This window comes from Osmerus mordax, chromosome 5 (genome assembly GCF_038355195.1).
Source record: "Osmerus mordax isolate fOsmMor3 chromosome 5, fOsmMor3.pri, whole genome shotgun sequence".
In the NCBI taxonomy this organism is placed as follows: Eukaryota; Metazoa; Chordata; class Actinopteri; order Osmeriformes; family Osmeridae; genus Osmerus; species Osmerus mordax.
In genome coordinates, this window is record NC_090054.1 from 9,260,400 (window position 1) to 9,280,920 (window position 20,521).

Consider the following 20,521-nt stretch of genomic DNA (forward strand, 5'->3'; position numbering starts at 1 on the left):
CTGGACACAGGCTAGATGTTAGGGCAGGGCGTGACAGATGCTCCTCCTCCCAAATGGCCTCTTCATTAGTGATTTCTTACACACAGTACTTAAATTACAGGTAGGTAAACCTTGCCTAGTGCACCTAATGTGCTAGGACCAGCACTGACTAACACCACATCTTTGTATATGAAACTTTTTATGAGGGAGGCTGGGCATGTCTTGCCAACACAGTATAGGCACATACCGTATTTTTCGGAAATAAAGCAGTGGTTTATACCCTGATTTTAAATAGTTCTTGTGGTGGTGAGGCTTATATTTTGATTTGGCTTATAGCACGTTTTTATAACAAAACAACTGTAAAAACACTTTTTTCTTGAATGCTATTTAACCCGTTAAGGAGTAGCGTCGCACATATGTGATCGTTCGAATGCGGGTCTCACAGCGCAACGTCGCATATATGCAATTTCAAACATTCCAACTGAATATTGTTGGAATATGGGGTGCAGATTATAGAAAATTAGTCTTATTTTCCCCCCCAAAAAATTGGGGCTTATTTTCCCAAACATTAATATTTTCACAAAATATAAGTATATATACACAAACAGATCGAGTACACAAAATGTATGGTCAAGAAAACATTTGTTTTTTGTGCGATTGCATATTGACCTGAAGAAAGTTTCCAAATGTTTTGTTTATATCAGAGTTGGTTGTATTTACAAACCATTTCTCTGACATTGCATGTTTGGTGTTCCTGGTGTGCTACATCCAATCCTATCAAAAGCGACACACCTACAGGCTCTATTCTGATGAACAAATCAGCCTTGGTCAGAAAAAAGGATCCACAAGGGGCTTGATCATTGCCTTTTGTATCTATGTTCCATAAGTGTTCCAGTGCGATCCAGATCTCATCTGGTGGGCCCAGTCTTCTGTAGGACTTCCAGGCCTCTCTGGTGCACTTGCATGTGCTCTGTGACCCTGTACTGTCTGGAGAAGGCCATGGGGCAATGGGGACAAGAGTAGGGCCTCAGACCCAGGTGGGAACGCAAGTGTCTATTGAGGTAGCCCCTCTGGCTGAATGCCCGCTCACATAGGGAGCACTGGTAGGCTTGGCCAACACCGCCACCAGGCACACTGGCTGCCAGGGCCCCCCCAAGGAGGTCTGTGGAGGCTGTTGATAGGGGTTTGGCTTCTATGTCCAGCAGGATCAAGGGGGAGATGCTAGTCTGTCTGCTTCTGCCCCCCAGAGGGTATTTGACGGGACTGGGACCTTGTTTGGGACTAGAGGAGGGAGCATATTCATCACTGGACTCACTGGAGGTGGCTGGCAGTTGGGTGTCCAAAGGCTGGCAGTGGTAGCCAACTTGGCCTTGCTGGGGGGATACGTCACTGGTGATGTCATGTCTGTGCTCTTCTGACGTAATCCCCTCTAATCTATGGTTTTCCCTTCTCCAGGGGTGTATTTTAGGAATTCTTCCAGGCTCCACCCAAACCAACTGTGTCTCCTCAACCGGTGAACAGGTTCTGCTTGTAAACTTTGGCCCCAGTTGGTCCTGGGTGTCTTCAGCGATGACATCATCAGTACCAGAACAGTTTTCAAAAAAGGGAGAAGGGCTGAGTCTTGAGGCCTTTTCTCTCTCTGGCTCTGATTGGTCACACATTGAGAGAGTGTCATAATCCAGGTCTAATGTCTGTGACACTGTGAATTTGCAGGGTGAAAATGGATGGCCATGGTGATCCATGGAGTGGTGGATCTGGGAGGAGCTGTGCATATAGTTTCCCTTCTGCCCTCTTGTTTCAGACTGAGGAGAGAGTAGATACTCACTGCCCAACTCTGAACAGACACCAGACTTTGCTTGCACTGCCTGGCCTGGGCTGTGTGACCAGATTGAACCTAAAGATACTCTTTGACCCCTATTGTAATAGGCTGGTTCGTCTCGAGCACCCATGGTAACCTCCTGCACACCGAATTGTCTCATTCTGGCTGATGACAATTTACTGTGTTTAGATTGTTGCTCGCGAAACCTAGCGTCATCCTCCCCATCCCTCTCCATATCAGAGCTGTGGAGACGGTGTTGTTGCCAGCTGGCCTGTTCTATCCTGTCATGAGAGGTTGTAAGATAATCCTGAGGACGTTTTTCTGCCAGGAATGGAGGTTTCCCTGCCATGCGGCTGTGACAGATGACTGGGACCACCTCACAGCTCAGTGGAAACAGGGGCCAATGAGAAGAAGACACATCTTTCTTCCTGCAAGGCTGCTGACCAGAAACACATTTCATCTTCAAATGTGGATTCTTGTCACCTGGAAGAAAGAATAGTTGTAGAAATCAGGGGCTGTATTTCTAAGGAATCTCAACTCCTTTAAAAGGCACATATAATAAAAATATCTGCACTTCTCATCTGTTTTGTGAATGTCAGCTGACCATGTAGAAAGCTTCTCATAATTTATGGTGTATTCCAAGAATGTGTACTGTATATATACATAGATACATTTTCATTATAATAGCTTTATTTTATGGCTTGTACTTTACCATCAACAATCCATTCAGGCTCAGCACATTTGGCAGACCGGTGTGCTGCATCCAGTCTCCTTTTCAGAGATAGCTGCAGTTCCTCCATCTGCAGATAGGTGGCAGCAGACAGCAGGGAGAGGTTCTGATGTGAAGGAGGAAGAGCCCCAGTGTAAATGTAATCCAGCAAAGACTCCAGAACCTCCTTTGTAAGACAGGGGACCTGCAGTTCCAGCAAAGCACCTGTAGTTGGCAGAAGGGATGCCAGAATGGGACTGGAGGCTGCCAGGATGTTCTTGTGTGCCAGGTAGAGTCCACCTGGACCTAGTTGAATGGATGGGCGGATCACACAGTCACAGAACTGGCCCTCTATTCTCTGGAAGTTCATTCTCCTTAGCAGGTTCATAGCATGCAAATTGACTGTTGCCACCTGTAATAGGATCACAAAGAGATAGATTAAACATAACTGTGACCTCAATGCAAAATAAATGGACAGTCACATGTTTTGTATAGCTGTAAACCAAGTTTCCAGAATAGATTCATAGATCCATAGTAAGTCTTTTTAACTGCTGTTTTGAGTCTAATGAGACTGGCATTAGATTTATACAGGATATGATTAAGATAATAGACCTGCAAACAACTTGATTATCATCACATTGTATCACAAACTATGACAGTAATATCACTGCCTATTCACGTGTTAACCTACATCGATATTTTACTGTCATTAAACAAAGTGAATCCGAAGTTGCTTACATTCATAGTGAATCTTGACGAGTGAAATAAGACCATCGAATAATCGATTAAATTGAAATTTAAAAGAAGTGTCCGTGTCTAGTTGGCGGCTGGTGTCCTGTGTTCTCGTTCACTATCACACGACGCGCTGACTGCCAAGCACCTGCTTAATGGGGAGTCCCAGCTGTGACGTAAAAGTCTCCATGTCCGTGTATGGGGTTGACCCACCCAGATTGGTGGTCTCGGGTTGCTCAACCTGCGCAAACCCCCCTGTGACACTTTGTTGATAAACCCATTTAAGTCAGCTTTCCACCCATCACTCCCACGTGTTCGTCACATCCTCGCCGCTGCACACTTTCTAATGTTACAGCTCTTGAGTGTGTACCGTATGGAAGGCCGTTTGTGCCAAAAACCCCAATTTAACGTTTGTGTAAAGACGTCATATTTAAAGGTGCTGTAAAGCAAATTCCATGATTTTGCGTATAGGCGGAGCCAAAACCCCACCTATCTACGTCACAGCGACTTATCTACGTCAGATCACAGACGGTTGCATTCTGTTACTCAGCTGGTATGATGCAAAGACAAAATAATTAACTCATAAAACACTTAGAGACTGCATGTAGGTCTGTTCTAATATCTGCAATTGATTTACCTAGTTGCTGTTGTTGCTAAATTCAATACAAATTTGAGGGGGCGGAGCTTCAGCTCCTTCAGGCGACACACCCCCCCAGTCTCAAGCAGAGAAGACTGCTGATTTTCTCACGATTTCAAAGCCTAATTTAACATACTTGTCTGTGTTTTTTATCCATTCTCATTTGGATGGGTAGTTAACAACACATTCTTCTGTGGTGTGATGAACTTAAAACTCATTTTCAATTCCACTTTACAGCATCTTTAACCGTGTACAGACAACATAAATTGACATCTGTACATGGCCATTTTTAACGTCTGTACACGTTTGGACCATCTATGCTTCCATGCTATTGGTTGGCGTAAACATACCCACCCGTTTTTGATGTTGGGACCAACATACCCACCCCCTTTTTGACGCTGGGACCAACATAGCCACCCCCCTTTTGATGTAGTGTCTGTGCAAGCCTGTACATAGTCCTACTGTGATCATGTGGGCTCTTACGTATAATTTAGTATTTGGGACAGTCCATTTGTGTGGGGGAGAGACACTTGTGCGGTATATCCGGTATCACACTCCAGTCCAGTAGGTGGCGGTAATGCACCTATACCTTGTTTGCTGACCGCCATTAAAAGAACCAAAGAAGAAGACGAACACGTTGAGTGTGATTTCGAATTCTGGTGGAGGTAAATCGCAGAAAATGACAACCAGAAACTTTCTGAACAGTTGTTCCCAGACTTTTGCAGATTGTACCTGACTTTTGTCTTCAGATGACCAACAGGATTTTATACAGCCTGTTCTAACCAGGTAGGCTATCAATTAGCAACGTTAAGCCAAGTTACTTGTTTTGTATAGCTGTTTGGCTAGTCCTGTCCTCCTGGGCTCCTGACTTCTCGTCAACACACTTGTAGTGCTAACTCTTTTATAATGAGCAAGCTCAAATTAACGCCGCTAAAATAGAGCTTATAAGGCTTTGAATATTGCGTTACTGATGGTTATTATGTTACTGAAGCCAGCAATCTCAAAGAGTCTGGTTTAACTGGCTTTGTTGTAGTTAGCCTACCACTAATATATTTTGTCATGCTAACAGGTTAGAGATCATGGCGACGAGCGTTCGCTGGAGCAGAGGGCGACTGCTTCAATCTGAAGTGGTTGATGAAATGCTTTTGCTCATTAGCGAGCTAACGATCAACAACAACCTGGTAATTTACTCCTCATAGTAAACATAATCTGTAGGGGCAAGAATCAAAACACGATGCCTCTAACATTTTTCTCTTGACCTGCAGTTGGTCCTGGTTTCACCATACCTCGAACGGGAGGACAGACAGGAAGGCCGGTTTACCAAATCTCCTTGGGTGTCTCTAGAAGAATAGTGAACCGATGATTAAGGTATGTGTCAATTTAAGGACTAGTTCAGGAGAGATGTGAAAAATGTAACCCCTTTTTCACTGAGCCCTATACAATTATTTTGTTTCTTTACAAAGCACATGAAACACTGCAGAATTACCCTTTCTATACATTTCATAAAGAAAACAATATACTGTGATAGAACTCTTTCATATCCCATATCTTTGGGGGAAAAGAACTAATGCGCATGTACCACATAGCTGGCCTTGTCACTGTTCCTTAAACGCATTGTTTTGTTGAGAGTTACTACTAGGGATGAATGTATCTAAATTCTAATATGTATACATTGTCTTCCATAGACAGTACAATCTCTCTTTTAGGGGTCGCTACACGGATCTAACAGATGATGCACTTGATAACCATGTGCTGGATATCATCTCTGGCAATGATGAAATAGGACCAGAAGCTGTCAAGCCCTGGCTTGTGGGTGAGGGTGTCATAGTCCAGAGATGGCGTGTGAGGCAAGGTGTCATCAGGACTAATCCTGAAAGTGCTGCTAACAATGTTTCCTCTATGTTGATTTTGCCGTGGCGGCCCAAAAGCCAAGGCCAACAGGACATAATTACTACAGACCCGTCGCCCTGACCTCTGTGGTAATGAAGTCTTTCGAGCGCCTGGTGCTGGCACACCTTAAATCCATCACAGACCCTCTACTGGACCCCTGCAGTTTGCCTACAGAGCCACCAGGTCTATGGACGATGCAGTTAATCTCTGTTAAATGTTATCGCTCCTATGAGCGAAAGTGCGTGAGAGGGTGCAAAAATTGAATCGGCGAAAGCAGAATGAAGCAACAAGTTCGTGGCTATGTCTTGATATAATTCATTGTTTGGACCAGAGGCGTTGTTAGACATAAAACTCTACTGGGGCACAGGCCCCTATTCATATCCCTTTTTTTCTTTCACGCTTGCTGCGCACAATGCACTACTAGGCTATAGAAACTCCCCTTGTTTAACCCGCTATACAACAGTTCAGGGACGCAAGTTTGATATCAGCTTTGGCAGGGACAGCAATAGTTAATGCGAGGGCACATTTTTTTCGCATTCATTTGAGTGCAAATACAGTTTTTTTTCGGGTTTAATGTAATAATGTTTTTATGTTTTAGTCAAAATAAGATTATCGGTAGGCCTCTCATTTATAAACTGTCTTTAGTTTTGTAATGTTTTCTTAGCCTACCTCAATTCTGACTTGTGTGCCGAGTCCGACACCTGGACTTCTGTGTGCGTGCTGCAGTGGCTATTTGGCAAGCTCAGAAGAGCGCGCTGACATGGAATTCTGCGGGCATCGGTTTGTGTTTTCGGTTAAACACTTTTACAACCGTTGATTGGGATCCTGCGTTTATTTTTTCCAGGATTATCAATCTAAATTAATGCACTGACAAATAAAGTAAATTGTTAAAACTAAAACTTTTGAATTTACTGGGGCAAAGCAGATTCATACTGGGGCACATGCCCCAGTAAAAAGGGTCTAATGACGCCCATGGTTTGGACAAACTGGTTAGATAGTTTGGACCTTTGGGAATGTAACCAGTCAATTTTTATTCAGATTGTTTGCATACCTGGACCAGGCTGAACCTTTTAGGGTGAGTAGAATAGTTTGCTTTTGCTTTGTTTACATATTTGTGACTGGACAAAGACGTTGACCGAACTTGCTGTTGCGACTTGATCTTGAGCTCTGCCTTCAATACCATCATCCCGCCCTGCTTCAGGACAAGCTCTCCCAGCTGAACGTGCCTGATTCCACCTGCAGGTGGATCACAGACTTCCTGTCTGACAGGAAGCAGTACGTTAAGCTGGGAACACAAGTCTCTGACTCCCAGTCCACCAGCACTGGATCACCCCAGGGCTGCGTCCTTTTTGCTCTGCTTTTCTCCCTGTACACCAACAGCTGCACCTCTAGTCATCCGTCCTTCAAACTCCTGAAGTTTGCGGACGACACCACCATCATTGGGCTCATCTCTGGTGGAGACGAGTCTGATTATAGGTGTGAAGCGGCCAACCTGGTGACCTGGTGCAGCCAGAACAACCTAGAGCTCAATGCTCTTAACCCTTGAGCTGCCTTCGGGTCACATGACCAACGAACCATCGTTGTGTTAACCCAATTTTACCCAATACAAAAACAAATAAAAATAAACCTTTGCAATGTGGGGGGTCTGAGACAGCCCAACGGTTAAAAGAAAATGCTTCACTTTGTTTTTGTATGCGGTAAAGTTGTCGCAATACAACGGTGGGTCACAATGACTGATGGGTCAGAATGACCCAAAGATAACACAAGGGTTAAGACAGTGGAGATGGTTGTGGACTTCAGGAAGAATACAGCCCCACTCACCCCCATCACCCTGTGTGACTCCCCAGTCAACACTGTGGAGTCCTTCCGCTTCCTGGGCACTATCCTCTCCCAGGACCTCAAGTGGGAACTGAACATCAGCTCCCTCACCAAGAAAGCACAACAGAGGATGTACTTCCTACAGCAGCTGAAGAAATTCAACCTGCCAAAGACAATGATGGTGCACTTCTACACAGCCATCATTGAGTCCATCCTCACCTCCTCCATCACCATCTGGTACGCTGCTGCCACTGCCAAGGACAAGAGCAGGCTCCGTATCATCCGCACTGCTGAGAAGGTGATTGGCTGCAATCTGCCTACCCTCGAGGACCTGCACACCTCGAGGACCCTGAGGCGAGCGAGGAAGATTGTGGCCGACTCCTCCCACCCTGGTCACTCCCTGTTTCAGTCACTCCCCTCCGGCAGAAGGCTGCGGTCCATCAGGACCAATACCACACGCCACAAAAACAGTTTCTTCCCTTCCGCTGTTGGCCTCTTCAACAAGGCCAAGGGTTCACACTGACTTCATGACTCAATGTCCTTAAAACACACTGCTTTTGCACTGAACTACACAATCTTGTACCATTTGTATTTTTTGTAATATTTGTATTTTTATATTGTAAATTACTGCAAATTTTATTGTATAGTTTATTTTAATTCTATTCCACTTAGTATTGCTAGTTATGTACCCTTAGTATAGTTAGTCTCATATTTACATTTTAGATTCCTATATGTTAATTCCTTGTCTGTGCAAACTTTCATGGCGAATAAAACCCATTCTGATTCTGACTTTTCTTGCTATTCTAGCCCAACATGTAGCACAGAAATGTATACAAATCATTTTAGCTACATTAAAGCCATTTATATTTTTTTGTTATTTATAAAATTAGATATGCAAGTGAAATCCTTTATTTTCCCTTCCGTCATCTTTTAGGTGGAGGATTGTAATCCATGGAGGAATCGATGGGTTCAGCCGACTGGTGGTTTTCCTGAAAGCTTCTAACAACAACAGAAGTGACACTGTAATGGACCCGTTTTTGGAAGCAGTCACCCAGTTTGGTGTCCCATCCAGAGTCAGATGTGAATGTCTTCCGAGGATCAACCTGAGAGAGTGCTTTAAGATGGAGGAGCACTCATAATCAACGCATTGAAAGACTGTGGGGCGATGTCTGGAGAAGCGTGACAAAAGGAGTCTACCACTCCTTGTTTACATATCTAGAAAAAGGAAGGAATCATTATTGCCAACAACGAAAGGCATCTTTGGCCTCCTTACTTCGTTCACCTGCCTCGTATAAATCGTGTACTTGGATTGTTTTGCAATCAATGGAATCACCACCGGCTGATTCCACCTGATCATAGACTTCCTGTCTGACAGGAAGCAGTGCGTTAAGCTGGGAACACAAGTCTCAGATACATGTCACCATATCAGATTTTTGTGCAAGGTTGTCTGACACAACAGTTGCAACATCACACTGGTATCCAAGGTATATTTGGAGCAGACGAGGGGCCAGTTCCAGCGGCCGACCGACCAGGGAGTGGCCGACCAGGGGGACTGGCTACAGAGTTGTGATTCCCCTAAACCAATTTCAACCAAGTGACGAACAGTTGGAACACATCTGGCAACACACAAATCCTTTGGGTGGAGATAGAGACAGTTTGGGAACTGATGTTCTTGAACAGGTTCTCAATGTCCTGTCTTAAATACAGTGCACACACATCATTTAACTGTTGTAATCACATTGTCAATAGGCCTAATAATCTTGTTGATAAATTCACCTTCTGGACAGTGGAACCGCAAGTTTCTTTATTGATGAACCAGCTGAGGAAAGGATAAAACCACAAAGATCGGAAATTGTTTATAGGTTCTTTTACATCCTTTTATCAATTTCAAAAATTGAGTTACTTAAAACAACATAGCTTGTTTATTGGAAATTAGGTTGTATTAGCCTACTCATATGTAAGCTACTACTTACAGTGACAAAGAATATTTCTAAACGATTGTGACTTTCCATTGGTAAACCATTTTATTAAACTTGTCTGTAGAGACTTTGTCTAGGTTAAGCGTCTTTCTGATGGTTGGGTTGGCAGACATTATAAGCAATCTTGTCTTTGCCCCTGTATAACGGAGTGAGAACCGTGAAACTCACTCCCCAGGTATGTAAGAGGCCACCCGCGTCAAAGAAGAGCTAGCTTTTCTTTGGCGTAGTTGGTAGTGGTCGTGCTTGGCAAGTCGGAGGTCGAGTGTTCGAATCCCGCGGGTGGCGAACGATACCTTGTTGTGACGGAGCGTGGCTACTTCTGTTACATATCCGTCACACCTGCCTACTACTGTTCTCCCCCTTAAATTACATCTCGGAAAATATAATGTGTCTCTGCCATTTGGGAGAACTTATTGTCGTCATCCGCTGTTTGGCTGGTCCTGTCCTCCTGGGCTCCTGACCTCTCCTAAACACCCCAAGTCTTTATGAAAAAGAATCATTACATAAACGCTAAAATCAAATTCACTCAAATTATCAAATCTGAAAATAAAGACCATTCAACCCGTGTCCATTTTTCACATGGTGCCAGACAGATAATTTTCATGGAACGTTCTGGTTGGTATGTAGGAAGACAAGCAACCATTGTCTATGTACTAAACTGCCTTTCTCAATCCTATGTTAGCCTTTTCCACAACACCAGATACAATTGAATGTGTAATTTGGTTGTGTTTAGTTTGATAATGACCCATTCATTTCAACCAAGGGGCATGTTCCACAAAGCGAGTTAAGCCTGGCTTCTTCGGTAAACTTGCTTTGTGGAAGAGGCGTCAGGTGTGTTGGAAGAGGTAAACATCTAAAACACATGCACTACTACGACACACAATACGATGACTGACCTTCAAAGCCTTATCAATGCATGCTAAAATGACCCATGATCGTGTTATTAGATTTCTGATTCCGAAATATATAGACTGTAAATGTCCAACATTCAAACAGGTTGGCTAGTGATTACAACAATAGTGGGATACAATGAGGATCAGGTACATATAAAGTTTGTTTTAGCTATAGGCCTACAGTATGCCGACTATTAAGATGTAACATTACACTTTGTGGTGGGAATTTACCCAATCGTGGTTCTGGCAGACTAATAGCCTATTGAAGTAAATATTGCACTAACCTGTCTACCAGTGTCGCAGAACTTGCAGGGTTGTCACTGGCTTCTTCAGTCTGTCCAGAGTTATAACGAATAACCACATTGTTAAATCTGTTTGCCAACGATTGTAGCCTTTGCTGTCACTCCATTTGGAAATACTGAAGCCTAATCTTGCAGTTAGCTACCTGTGTGTGCGGCAGGTAGAAAGCATAGGGTCGGAGCGGAAGCGAATGACACGTGACCTGTGACTCGCGACCTGGAGAGTCTTGCGGCACTGCGGAAAGTTTTGATGATTAGGCAATTGTTTTCTAAAATATATATATTTTTTGGCCATTGTCTTCGTTTTCAGTCGTTGTCTATTTACTTTAGGTTTTGATATTAAGAGGGAAGTTCTGGGAGGATTATTTTTGTAAACTGTAGAGCACTAGCCAAGATTTGGAATTTCATTCACTGCCCTTTAAAGTTCCAGGGCTTGCTAGGCCTTATGATTGATTATGATTTGACGATTGCTGCTGCCCTGTGCTTATCCTTTATTACCTGACCTGTGCATTAATTGCTCGCAGTAGATAGAACTGTATATTATTTTTTGGGGGGAGACAATAACTTATTAACCCGTTAAGGAGTAGCGTTGCACATATGTGATTGTTCGAAAGCTAATTTACAACTCCCTTCAAACATGCTCTGACTAACACAGGTCTCTATCCTATAAAAGTTCCCATCCCTATCCAGGGGGAAAACCAGACCCTGTACATTTTCATTTAATCTCAATTACATTAAAAGTATTTTGTACATTCCCTGTGTTGGATATTACTTGTATATTGCCATGGGTATTACATTTTACATTTACATTTAGTCATTTTTTTTTTTACCTGTATTTTATTTATTGAATAAGGCTACTTTGTGTACTGTCCAGTTGTCTTCAACCCTGTGTATTCCTAACCTGTTTTATTGTAATGTTATTTTGCTTGCTGTTGCGCCCCAATTTATCCTTGGGTATACCCATCACATTGACCAGAGGCTCTGCCCTTACCATTTGTGCTCTCACACTGCCATCTAGTGGACACTTTAGCAATCTTAAATGTATACCTTTTTGGAAATGTGAATATGATATAGTATACAAGCTTAATTATTTTCTCAGTAAGTAACCAGTAGCTTACAAACTAGCCTACAGTTGTTGATAATGTCACTGGCAATTTATATTAGCCTATTTCTTAACCTTAATTCAATCAAGATTGGTTGAGTAGGGACAGGTTTTCTCTCTTGCAATGATCGTTATCTGGTTTCCCCTCAGAAACAAATGAAGTGGTAGCACCCAATTTTAAACGTGTACAGATGTTAAAAACGGCAGTGTACAGACGACATAAATTGATGTCTGTACATGGTTAAATATGCCGTCTGTACACAAACGTTAAATTTGGTGTTTTGGCACAAACAGCCTTCCATAGTACTGTGCCTATCAAGCCTACCACAAGACAATTGCTATGGAAATAGGCTGCAACCACTGACCATAACCCACTTTGGAAAACCAGGATTAATAACAACTCTCGTGTGTTTTTAAAGTTACTCATGAATCTTTTTGACAACAAACTGCTGCCTTCATATTTTTCATATTTAAAAAGCTGCTTAAAAGTAGGCCTATAGTTACAAAATACAACATGAAGCTGCACTACTGAGTGATTCTGAATTGAAGCAAAAATATGTAAGAGGATCTACTCCAGAGGGGTTCTAAGAACCAGCCCTTTTTGACTCCCAGACGAAGGCTTGATGCCGAAACGCGTCAGGGTTTCTTTAACATGACCATGCCATGACAATAAAGACATTTCAAATATTTTCAAAGAGAATGCTTTGGAGTTTCCTTGTATTTATATTTTTGGAGCCTGCTCATGTCTACAACACCAAGGTCAATCATTGTAGTTTAAATTACATTACCGGTACTTGTTTTCAAAGCATAGACCTACATGACACCATACCACTTGGACTTGTATAAACGTGGCAAAGCCAATTTTTCAACTCAGGCTATTCAAAGTATTTTTTAATTAAATACAAAAATAATACATAGCAGAAACTTGAATGACTGAAACAGCGTGTGTAGCTACGTTGGTGCAGATTGGCGTTTAGCCAAGGCTTGGCGTTTAGCCTATATTTTATTTTAGGCATATGCTATTTGAGTATTTAAAGTAGGCCCGTGTCTATTAAAACAACATTTCATTCAAAACAGAGTGGTAACAACTGGCCTATCTATGCCATCTACTAAACAGATCCCAAGGTGAGCTGGGCGGCTGTTTAATCCTTGTGTTGTCTTAGGGGTCAAAAATCATCACTATGTTTATCAGCAGAGAAAACCCCAAAAATGTTGATTTTTTTTAAACTGAAAATTCATGACTTTTCCTAGAATGACCCATACATAAGAAAAAGTGAAACACTGTCTTTTTTCACATTTCCATGAAAGCTGCACACCACTAGGGTACAAAGATTTTCTTAGGGGTCATTTTTGAACCGGCAGTTATAAAACCATTATACACACCACAAAAACAACAAAGAGACACACATACACTCACACACATACAATAAGATAATTACATTATTTGTGCTACTGATTGAACTTAGACAAAGCTAAAACTTCCATGTGCAGGTGCAGCATCTCCCCTCCCTACATGACTCAAGTTCACAGACAAAATAAAAACAATTTCAGACAAACTAAACCAAATTTCAGACAAAATAAAAATGTCTTCAAAGCATTGTTTACTAATGGGGAATGCAGTCAGAGGCTACAAAGGTCCTGCAAATGACAGTACCCCCAGTATTCATTGCTGAAGCCATGACTGCACATTTCAGTGCCCAACAGGGTTAGGGTCTAAGCTCTCAGATCTACAGGTTGTAGATCTGATATTTTCAGATGTCCAGAAGGAACAAGAGAAAAATGATTTAGAAAAGGAGGTATCTGAAGAAGATGGGGAATAATACAACCCAGAGCATGAAGCAATAATACACCTCTACTTTAGTAAAGAAAAAAGTTATGACAGGTCTGCTGTAATAAAAACAAATGGTTGTCCACTGATTAAATGCAGTCTTTCTGCAATGTGAAGAGGGAAAACCCACATATTCACAAATGTTGTGATGAAGTACAGGTTGTTTCTTCATGCAAAATAGATTAGGAGTTTAAAATTCAATTAAGCTGCTTTATATTAGGGGGTTGGTGAAGGTGGGTCATTTTTGACCCTTAGGACAAGGGGAGTGTACAGAATGTTAAGACAACATGAGGGTTAAGCCCATCGAGCTTAACCCTCGTGCTGCCTTCGGGTCACATGACCCAAAGGTTCATAACGAACCATCGTTGTGTTTACCCAATTTTACCCAATACAAAAACAAATAAAAATCATTTTCTTTTAACCATTCCAATGTGGGGGGTCTGAGACAGCCAGACAGTTAAAAGAAAATGCTTCACTTTGTTTTTGTATGAGGTAAATTTGTCGCAATACGACGGTGGGTCACAATGACTGATGGGTCAGAATGACCCGAAGATAACACAAGGGTTAAACTGCCTGTCTGCCGTAGTCGGCTGCCCCTGGGTGAAAAGACTGACAAGCGGCTACGTGCGGTTCCTCAGTTGGAACTCCGCGCCATACCTCACGTAGGCTAATAATGGTCAGCTGAGCTGAGGGTCTCCCCCTGTAGAGTTTGGTAGAATGCTGAGCTGCTCTCTTGTTCTAAAGCTATCTTCGTGATGAGTGTCAGGCATTTTTTGTAATGGCAGTGCCACCATCTAATAATAGCTCTCTGTACAACCACCTTAAACTAAAAAACACTGAATAAGGGGCAGTTCTTCAGTGGTGTAGCTATGTTTTTCAGTTCGTTTTTTTGTAATAAACGTTTATAGAATTGTAGCGAGGTCCGCAAGACCACACAGAGCCAACATCTTGCCACACCTGAAGAGTGATTCAATCACATCAGACAAACCTAATCAGCCCTTGTGACACCCTCAGTATGCTGATTACCCACCAAACGCCGATGCAAAGGAACCATAGAATTGGGGGGGGGGACCTCCCCAATCTACCTAATCAGCCCTCCTGCTAGCTTGCAAGCTTCAAAGGGCCTGATTTAGACAACACGTCTCCAGCGACCATTTGCTATCCGTTTCGGCGGCGATTTGAACAAAGAACATACCTTGATCAGAACTTTTGAGGAAAGTTCTTGAGACTTCACCTTTACCACAAGAGTACAAGGTGGAGAATTATGAGAGGGATATTTGTGTTATGTTTGTTACTTTGTTTTAATGTTGTGTTCACTGAAATCTTGATTCTAGTAACAACTCCTTCTTCCTGAAAGATAACCACGTCATTCTTGGTATCTACACGAAGCTATCATAATAAAACAATCATTTAACTATATTTTGTAACTGTACCAAGATGTCCAGAACAATATTTGAACCATCGAATGAACCAGCCAGAGATCAGATCACACCTTTGGTAGGTGTGAAGGAAGGAGGGGGGAGTTGAGAACCCAGCTTCCCCCAATCCACATCTGACCCCAGACGGGTCCTCTCTCGAACTGTATAAAGATGACCATCAATCTCGGACTCCAGCGAAACCGACCATGGCATGAACGCCATCAGGATTTGCGTTCCAAAGGACGTCGCCAAGCTTCTCCTGAAATTCAACTTCACAGTGAACGTGTCACTAGCTGGACGTTTCAACAGAAGAACCAAAAACGCAATTCCAAATGCGACTTCACTGAGATCCCGCAGACTCAGTCACATGACCCAGCGCAGCCGCGCTGTGACTTCAGATTCTTCAAATGGACCTTTGGCGCAAACCGCCCTCAACATCATTGATCAACCCCTGATCAAACGTAACTATGGCTAACGCTCTTTCCTCCTCGACATGGCATTGGCGTGAGCTCTGTTTATGATTTGTAAGGATGTAATCATTGACTGTAAAATTTCTGTCTTTCTTTAAGTTAGACCATTTCATTCTGTTCATTGAAACCAATCTCTCATATCAAACCCATAATCCAACTTGTTCATAAGATCTGTTTACCTTACTTGAATAAATTCATTGTAAAGATATTTTTACGTGCGTGTTCACTGATGTTACGATTGGCTCTACACTTAGAACGAATTCATTCCTAAAGATGAGACTGATTATTACATATTAAACATAGGATTCCCTAATGTCCTAAACCAATATTAGGGGGGGCCCCGAGACTTTATGATCAATTAAGTATTTCTATCTTTAAACGAGCAAACCCCGCTACAGAATTATTCAAATTCAATTTATGGTATTGTTTAAGCAGACTTTAACAATGAAAATGATATTTCAAATGTGACGAATGTCCAATATTGTCCGGAGACTTCTTGCAGGTCACTCAACCCTTGTCCTTTCCGTCTCATTGGTCGGCAGTACAGATAGCACAACGTGGAGTTCCATTGGTTGTGAAATAAGGGTTGTGGCTACGTAACCAATTACAACACACTATTTGTCACCATTCAGTTCAGATCAAAGGTCAAGGTGGGACTACTCACTGCATTAGACAAGTAGGCGACAGGCAACTCCTTTCGAGTTACACGTCTGTGTTTTAGCATAGCTCGAAAATCAGATAAATGGCAGCCTATAAATTGGTGCTGATTCGGCATGGGGAGAGCAACTGGAACCAGGAGAATCGATTCTGTGGCTGGTTCGATGCCGATTTGAGCGAAACCGGAGAACTGGAGGCAAAGCGTGGAGGACAGGCCCTGAAAGGTGACTTCTTATTCTTTTAGAACGTTTGCTCGAAAAGCTAGTGACTTCTCCTTCTTGTTCACAAAGCGGAACGATATGCTTGCACCATGTGTCCATCAATTAAGCTCTTACATTGCAATGAATGAAGACTACATTTAGTCCTACATGGTGCAACGCATACTAACTTATGGATTCGATAGGAATAATAAACACACGATTTAACCAATTGCCAGAGATAAATGTTTCGTTCAATCTATTCACTTGCAACGTTTATCACGATGCTGGCCCGCCTCCTTTCTAATGTTTTCCAATATGAGCACTACTCCCCCTCCTCTCAGTCTTAGCTGTCAACACAGCTCATTTTGGAAGCTGTGTTGACTGTGATGCAGGGTTGCCAGGTCTGTGTGACAAAACCAGCCCAATGGCCAATAAAACCAGCCCAATATCAGAACTCAAAATATGCCCCTGCCAAACCATATACACTGCTTTTAAAGTCCAACAGCATTGCTATCATTGCCAAATGTATTGTAATATCTTCAAAGTAACACCAAATGTTTAGTATGCCAGCATTTAAAGCAGCTTTGAGGAGGTTTTCTCAGGAGAATGAGAGCATTAGGCACGTGTGCACACGCACTGTGTGTATGTGGGCGTGTCCCATGTCCATGTGTGTACGTGCTGATATGGAGTCAGTTTGGTAGGATTTGGGTATAAATACATTATTTCATTTAAAATATGGATTTTTTTTTAAGATATTCATGTAATTTGCATGCAAAAAAGGTCTACCCGAACCAGCGGACAAAAAATTCAACCCGCGGCAACACTTCAAAAGTAGCCCAATTCTGCTGGAAACCGCGTACCTGGCAACACTGCTGTGACGTAATAAATTCCTAGCCACTACTTCATGACTGCTAAATCCAAACAGTTTGAATCAACAAAATCAATATGCGTTTCATGTGAGTAGTAGGATGTGTGTGAACGTTTCAGAAGTGAATGTGTAAGTGTTTCATATGTGTTTGTGTAACAACAGTGAAATATTTAATAAACAGCGCCTCATAAGTGTCAATCTAGTGTATGCTTTCTGTCTTTTCCGCTGGACCCCCTTCATATTCAACAATGTAACATTACACAATTACATGCAAGATGTATTGAATCCTTTCTGACAGTCCATACTTTGCTAATCTTTTCTGGACATTACAAGATGCTGGGTATGAGTTTGATGTGTGCTACACCTCCGTACTGAAACGGGCCATCAAGACTCTGTGGTTGGTTATGGACAGTATCGACCAGATGTGGGTGCCGGTCTACCGGACCTGGCGCCTGAATGAGCGTCACTATGGTGGCTTGACTGGACTGAACAAGGCAGAGACGGCCGCCATGCATGGAGAGGCACAGGTTAAGATCTGGAGAAGATCTTTTGACATCCCTCCTCCCACCATGGATCCAGACCATGATTTCTACACAGTCATCAGCAAGGTGATACATCTTCTATACTATAATGAAATGAATCTGTCTGTGTGTGGTTTTATAGTGGGATTATAGGCAACAATTATTTTGCAAACCAGGCAAGATTTTGATTTTGCAGTTGTAGAACCCAAAGATGTGCAGTGCCATGTTTGACGTTGTTTGGATAAGAGCTTTGAGATCCACGTTATAACTACTATCTATATTTCCTGGAAACTCTGTGTCTGTGTGCCACTGAATCAAGTAAGCAATATCTTAATCTCCGTTTGCATTACGGGCAATGCGCGGGGTCTGTAACTTGATGATTCGGGCCTGCTTCTCGGTTGGTTGTCGATGCCGAAACGAACTGCAACGGGTATAGAACAAGAACACTATTCCTACCACTTTAGCCTCCTCGGTCGGTTTCTTGAGGCACGGATATAGCCTCCTCGGTCGGTTTCTTGAGGCACGGATATAGCCTCCTCGGTCGGTTTCTTGAGGCACGGATATAGCCTCCTCAGTCAGTTGTCTGTGTCTTATTTATGTGAATACAATAAATACAAGACAATACAAGACTTGATAACGTAGGAAACGGCCAACAAATGAAGGCTACATAATCATTTGCATTAATGTACCAGATCAATGGCAATTTGTTTAAAAGAAGGAGAAATTGCTTTTAGGATGTCCAGGAGGGTAGCCAGAAAGAAAATATGGAATTTTGTGTAGAATTGTTCTCAAAACTTTGTGGCAAACCAGAAAACTCAATGAAAAAGACAAAAAAGCCATCGTCACAACCTGTGTACTAGAGGGCATGTTGTAGAGGCTAATTTATAACAGAGTAGAGGGGAAGTTTAAAGTTCAAAGCTCAGGGAGGTTGAGATTGATTGGGTAAAGTTTTCTCTGCATTGACAGGGTCTGGGTCAACAACTAGTACTATGATAAAGATTTGCCCGAGATCTGTTTAGGACCGTCGCTATGCTGAATTATCAGTGGAGCAGCTTCCTTCCTGTGAAAGCTTGAAGGACACCATTGCCAGGGCACTGCCCTTCTGGAATGATGAAATTGCCCCGAAGATCAAACGGGGGAAGAGGGTGCTCATAGCTGCCCATGGAAACAGCCTCAGGGGTATTGTTAAGCACCTGGAGGGTAAGTGCTTCCTCTCACAGCTAAGTAATCAGAAGTTGACTCATTCTGTCACACATTGCATATTTTCACTTTGGCAGCAGCACTTCTCCTGCAGTAACTCCGTAACATGGTTCTGAATAGAGGGGGATAATAAAGGGGAACTCATGTCAATGTCTGTGCTGCCATCTACAGGTATGTCAGAGGAGGCCATTATGGAGCTTAATCTGCCCACAGGCATCCCCATTCTCTATGAGTTGGACAAGAACCTGAAACCTGTCAAACCCATGCAGTTCTTGGGAGATGAAGAGACCGTACGGAAAGCTATGGAAGCTGTTGCTGCCCAGGGGAAGGCAAAGTAGAAAGGGATAAAAAAAAAAGTCTGTGCCACAGGGAGTAGATAGACATTATACTTCACCACAGACGAGTTTACTATTCCATAATCTATACCGTGTTTGGGAACTTCAAATATATAAATTAGATTACACTGCCTTTTTGAATACGAGTACAGTAAAGCTTAATGCAATGTACATTAAAAGATCCTGTAAAGTAAATTCCATGTTTTGCTTCTAAGTACATTATATACGTCTGAAATGAGTTCCTGAAAGCATGTGCAAAGCGCTAAAACTTTGTCACACTGAAATGTGGAGTTAAACCGAAGAACAGTTTCTCTTCCGTTTTCAGATCAGGTTTTAATGGGCGGAGCCAAAAAATGCCCTATCTACGTCATTTCGCCCTATCTACGTCAGATCACTCAATGGCTCCTCCTGCTGTACTGTTATTGTAGCCTACATCAGCTAGCTAGCTAGCTTCAGGATGTCTCCCACCACCCGCAACTGCATCTTCCCTGGATGCAAGAACTCCAGCTGCGCTGCAACGCCATTTAAGTTCCCTATTGATAATGAAAGGAAAAATAGGTGGATAGATTTTGTGAAGAGCCACGCTCATGGAAAGCTTCGGATAAACTCCAACAGCCGCCTCTGCATTGACCATTTCACGGCGGACAGTTTTAACATGGACCAGAGACAGACGGCCTTTAACACTAACACAAAGACGTTGCGGCAACGTATGTTTGGTCATCGAGTGACGTTTGCGTCAACGTAAGGGCAACGTAACTGTGTTAGCTGGGTTGTTGCTTCATTCTTCCTTCTCAAATTATTTTTATTTCAGTCTCTCACGCACTATCCCTCATAGGAGGAGATGTGGTTCGAGTATTTAATAGTGATGGGTCGTTCGCGAAAGATCCGGCTCTAAGAGCCGGCTCTTGAAGGTGAACGTCGGGAGCTGGCTCGCATATCTGAAGAGCCGACTCTATTTTTAATAGATTAATACAGCCTATAAAAACTAAATGATTATGAAATAATGAATATTAATTGTATACTTAAAATAATTGACTAATTCAAAGAACAAAAAAATACTTGTCGGCTTAAAGGCGCACACGATCATCCTCACATTCTGTTCCTGTCAATCCTGCATGAGGGAGGGCCGAGCCAACTCACACACAGTCAGAGAGTAGTCAAAACTCG

At 42.6% G+C, this 20,521-nt stretch overlaps 2 protein-coding genes and 1 long non-coding RNA gene across 4 annotated transcripts; 2 read left to right on the forward strand and 1 right to left on the reverse strand.

The window, feature by feature from the left end:
• Window positions 1-887: 887 nt before the first annotated feature.
• LOC136943330 (hypermethylated in cancer 2 protein-like) lies at window positions 888-2,877 on the reverse strand. Its single transcript, XM_067236606.1, has 2 exons — window positions 2,511-2,877; window positions 888-2,281 (listed from the first exon to the last, which is right to left on the reverse strand). The coding sequence occupies exons 1-2, from the start codon at window positions 2,875-2,877 to the stop codon at window positions 888-890; spliced, it is 1,761 nt and encodes a 586-aa protein (XP_067092707.1).
• A 1,647-nt stretch (window positions 2,878-4,524) lies between these two features.
• LOC136943047 (uncharacterized) lies at window positions 4,525-11,579 on the forward strand. 2 transcript variants are annotated; one of them, XR_010876652.1, is made up of 5 exons: window positions 4,525-4,662; window positions 4,946-5,057; window positions 5,142-5,244; window positions 5,562-6,841; window positions 8,519-11,579. It is a non-coding gene; the product is annotated as an uncharacterized lncRNA (long non-coding RNA). The 2 variants fall into 2 exon arrangements; XR_010876651.1 differs by lacking the exon at window positions 8,519-11,579 and having other exon boundaries at window positions 5,562-7,759.
• Window positions 11,580-16,250: 4,671 nt separating this feature from the next.
• Window positions 16,251-20,218, forward strand: LOC136943156 (phosphoglycerate mutase 1-like). The gene is made up of 4 exons (XM_067236386.1): window positions 16,251-16,454; window positions 17,632-17,906; window positions 18,839-19,019; window positions 19,191-20,218. The coding sequence occupies exons 1-4, from the start codon at window positions 16,316-16,318 to the stop codon at window positions 19,355-19,357; spliced, it is 762 nt and encodes a 253-aa protein (XP_067092487.1). The 5' UTR covers window positions 16,251-16,315; the 3' UTR covers window positions 19,358-20,218.
• The last annotated feature ends 303 nt before the right edge of the window (window positions 20,219-20,521 follow it).

Coding starts and splice junctions, on each gene's coding strand:
- LOC136943156 (XM_067236386.1), top strand. CDS start 16,316: ATGGCAGCCTATAAATTGGTGCTGATTCGGCATGGGGAGAGCAACTGG. Junction 16,455..17,631: donor TGGAGGACAGGCCCTGAAAG/GTGACTTCTTAT, acceptor GGACATTACAAG/ATGCTGGGTATGAGTTTGAT. Junction 19,020..19,190: donor TATTGTTAAGCACCTGGAGG/GTAAGTGCTTCC, acceptor TGCCATCTACAG/GTATGTCAGAGGAGGCCATT.
- LOC136943330 (XM_067236606.1), bottom strand. CDS start 2,877: ATGAACTTCCAGAGAATAGAGGGCCAGTTCTGTGACTGTGTGATCCGC. Junction 2,282..2,510: donor GCCTGAATGGATTGTTGATG/GTAAAGTACAAG, acceptor TCTTTCTTCCAG/GTGACAAGAATCCACATTTG.